Source organism: Lycium ferocissimum, chromosome 4, assembly GCF_029784015.1.
Source record: "Lycium ferocissimum isolate CSIRO_LF1 chromosome 4, AGI_CSIRO_Lferr_CH_V1, whole genome shotgun sequence".
NCBI classification, from domain to species: domain Eukaryota; kingdom Viridiplantae; phylum Streptophyta; class Magnoliopsida; order Solanales; family Solanaceae; genus Lycium; species Lycium ferocissimum.
The window spans coordinates 47,383,545-47,386,840 of record NC_081345.1 but is presented as its reverse complement, the minus strand read 5'-3'; the positions used below and the strand labels follow the sequence as shown (position 1 = coordinate 47,386,840).

Sequence of the window (3,296 nt, the reverse complement as noted above, 5' to 3'; positions counted from 1 at the left end):
ATCAATCGATCACTTAATTATATAGGAATTAACATGAAATACCTTACCCAATAACACTCCGAGTGCCTTGTCCATTTGGAGAATCTTTGGGAAAAAGTTATGTGGAATAAAAGAGTTTCTGCTGAAGAAGACATGTTTATATAATTACAATTTTTTTGAAGGTGTATAAGTGTTATAGAGTCAAAAAGTTTTTGGTTCAAAACATGCCGGTACTTCTCCACCCAAATTTGTGAGAAGACTTTAACCAAATTCTTTTCAATTTCTCCAAAACCATTTTGACTTTGAATCCGTCGATATTGACTCAAATTGAAGCTACGAGTTAATTACATAGTACTTATAAATTTATGTTATAGTAAGCATTAATTTGTAACTTAATGAAAATGATCACCAACTATATAGTGTTGCTCGAATCTTTCTTTGTGTCTGTTGACAACTAATATGAGACGGAGGGAGTATTAAAGGTAAAATATATATAAAAAAAAATAAATTAATTTTATCTTGAATTTCTAAATGATAAATAATTTGATATAACTCTTTTTAAAAAGCATGACCAACAATATGAGACGGATGGAGTAGGTGACGTGACAGCTTAGAATTAGAATATACTAACTTTGTTCACTTTTATTTGTCCCCTATACTAAAAATAGATGTCCACTTTTACTTATTCAGTTTAGAAAATCAAGATAGAATTTAACACTTGGTTCCTAATTTACCCTTATTATTTACCATAATCACTTCTTAATGCATTTCCCAAAACATTATATTCAAAGAGTGATATGTCATTTAATTTTTGACTCTTTAATAAGCGTGTCGTGTCAAGTCAATACATGACAAGTAAAATTAGAGGGAGGGAGAGTAGTACTTACAAGTTAAACTCATTAAGAAATTACATACGCTCTTCATTACTATACACTAAAATTGACGACTTACTAAAAAATGATGACTAACAACCATGTGTTAACCACTATCAAAAGTACATTAATAAAGTCATGTTCACCAAAAATATCCCACACAAACCACATCACCAAGCAACATACAAATCAAAGAGAAAAGGGAAAGTTGGCAAAAAAGAGGAGTAAAATAGAAAGAGCAAAATCCAAATCCATTGAAATCACAGTAAATTGAAACAGCAAAAAAATCAAGAAGAATCCATGGCTGAAACTAAACAAGAACCACCATCATCAACCTCATCATCTATGTTTCTCTTAAAACTTATGAGCAAAAGAAGAACATGGGTCTTCCTCTTCATCACAGTCTACACAATTTTACTATCACTTTCTTGGAATTTCCTCAAATCAGTTCTTTCTTTTTATGAATCAACCATGAAATTAAACTCCACTTCAGCTTCCTCAGCTTTATATGCATCTATGGTATTAGGACTTGCTTTTGGAGTTTTGTCTATTGTAGCAGCTTTAATTGTTGTTGTTCCAGCTACACTTGTTACTTGGATTAGTATATTGGTTTTGTTAACATTTGCAGGAAAAGGGAGAAAGGATTTGGTTATGGAAGGGAAGAAATTGACTGGTGAGATTAGTGGATTTGTTGTTAGAGTTTTGATCAGAGAAGGGAATCTTGTTGCTGCTATTTGTGCTGTTCTTGGGTATTTTGCACTTGTTAGAAAGAATAAAGAAGAGGGTATTGATTACTGAGTTGAACAATTGTTTGCAAGATTTCCTTTGCAGACAATTTAAATACGCGACGGGATATTGTAAGTAGCAAAGTGGTCTTGCTGTCATGATCTAGTGAGATTCAGCCCTTTATCGCTCTGATTTGTAAAAAGAAAGAACAAGAAAAAAAAATCATTCAATTCTCTCTTTGTTTGCTATGATCTCGATATTGACTTTTCTGTACGACACTAACAGTTTAGTCTAGCTTACAGCGAGGGGCTTTGATTGACGGAAAATAATCACATGAAAGTCGATTGTTTTGCTTTACGTCGCCCTTTCAAGACATCCAAGGAAGGCACCGTGTGATTTTTGGGGGATATGGGATTGGTTTATTCAGAAATCAGAATTTGGAAAAGCTTAAGTGTTTGAGCTAATTGGAAATTTCTTTATCTCCTTATTATGAGAAGTTGTTAGATTAGATCAAGAGTGTAAGCCAAAGTTAGAAATAGTAGTAGTTTTGTCTAACAGTAGATATCGTAAATGGTTGTGCCATGTATGATGTATGTATAAAATGTATTTTGTTGTTGTGATGTTCTAGTGAACTTTGTTTATTATTTATAATAAAATACAGTGGAAAAGAAAATATTTCATTCGATATTTATGTTGGTAAAAGGTAACCTGTACTTATTAAATTAAAGATTTTGCACACAACTTATAACAACTCAACTCCTCCTTTTGAGTTTTTACGTCTTGTTGCATGATGTGAAACTTCATTTCGTATAGTGTTTTTGAATTTATTGGTATGATTGGGTTGGAACCCGAGGGAATGGGGAGTGTTTCGACACTACTTGAGGATAGTTGAAATTGCAGATTTTCTGATACTGGTGCCTCTGCGATCGCGCAGTACCAACCGTGTGATCGCGAAATATAGGGGGATTATTCATCGTGATCGTAGGGCCAGGGATAGCGACCGCGATGAGGAGAGTCAGGTCAACCCCGGGTCAAACTATATTGGTTTGTTGACATTTGCAAGGAAAGGGAGAAGGGATTTGGTTATGGAAGGGAAGAAATTGAGGGCTGAGATTACTGGATTTGTTGTTAGGGTTTTGATTAGACAAGGGAATCTGATGACTGCTATTTGTGCTGTTCTTGGGTATTTTGCACTTGCTAGAAGAAATAAAGAATACGGTATTGATTATTGAGTTCAAACAAGTTGGATACAAAGAGATTAGTATAGAAAATTGTTTGCTTGCTGGAAACTTCGATTACTCTATCCCTTCAATATTAAGTATAACGTGATATCAATATTAATTTTTTTGTACGTCACTGACAGTTTAATCTAGCGTATGGAGGGACCTTCGATTGACACAAAGTAATCATATGAAAGTCGATTCCTTTCACTCATGTTGTCCTTCTAAGACATTTGAAGAAGGCGCCGCGTAATTTTTTAGGGATTTGGGACGATTCGTTCAGAAATCAGAATTTGGGAAGCTTCAGTCTTTGAGCTAATTGGAAAAATGAAAATTCCTTTATCTTCTTAATTATCATAAACTGTTAGATTAGTTTTAGGGTGTAAGAATTTTTTATTTAAGCTAGGTGTTAGAATGAGTTTGATTTGGTATTAGAATGAGTTTGAATTGGTAGCTTTGTCTAACAGTAGAAATCACAAATGTTTCAGCCATGTTATAA

The 3,296-nt window shown here is 33.6% G+C and overlaps 1 protein-coding gene across 1 annotated transcript; it reads left to right on the top strand.

The window, feature by feature from the left end:
- The first annotated feature begins 966 nt into the window (after positions 1 to 966).
- Positions 967 to 2,197, top strand: LOC132053363 (uncharacterized). The gene has a single exon (XM_059445355.1). It carries the CDS (start codon positions 1,152 to 1,154, stop codon positions 1,647 to 1,649), a length of 498 nt encoding a protein of 165 aa, XP_059301338.1. The 5' UTR covers positions 967 to 1,151; the 3' UTR covers positions 1,650 to 2,197.
- The last annotated feature ends 1,099 nt before the right edge of the window (positions 2,198 to 3,296 follow it).

Coding starts and splice junctions, on each gene's coding strand:
- LOC132053363 (XM_059445355.1), top strand. CDS start 1,152: ATGGCTGAAACTAAACAAGAACCACCATCATCAACCTCATCATCTATG.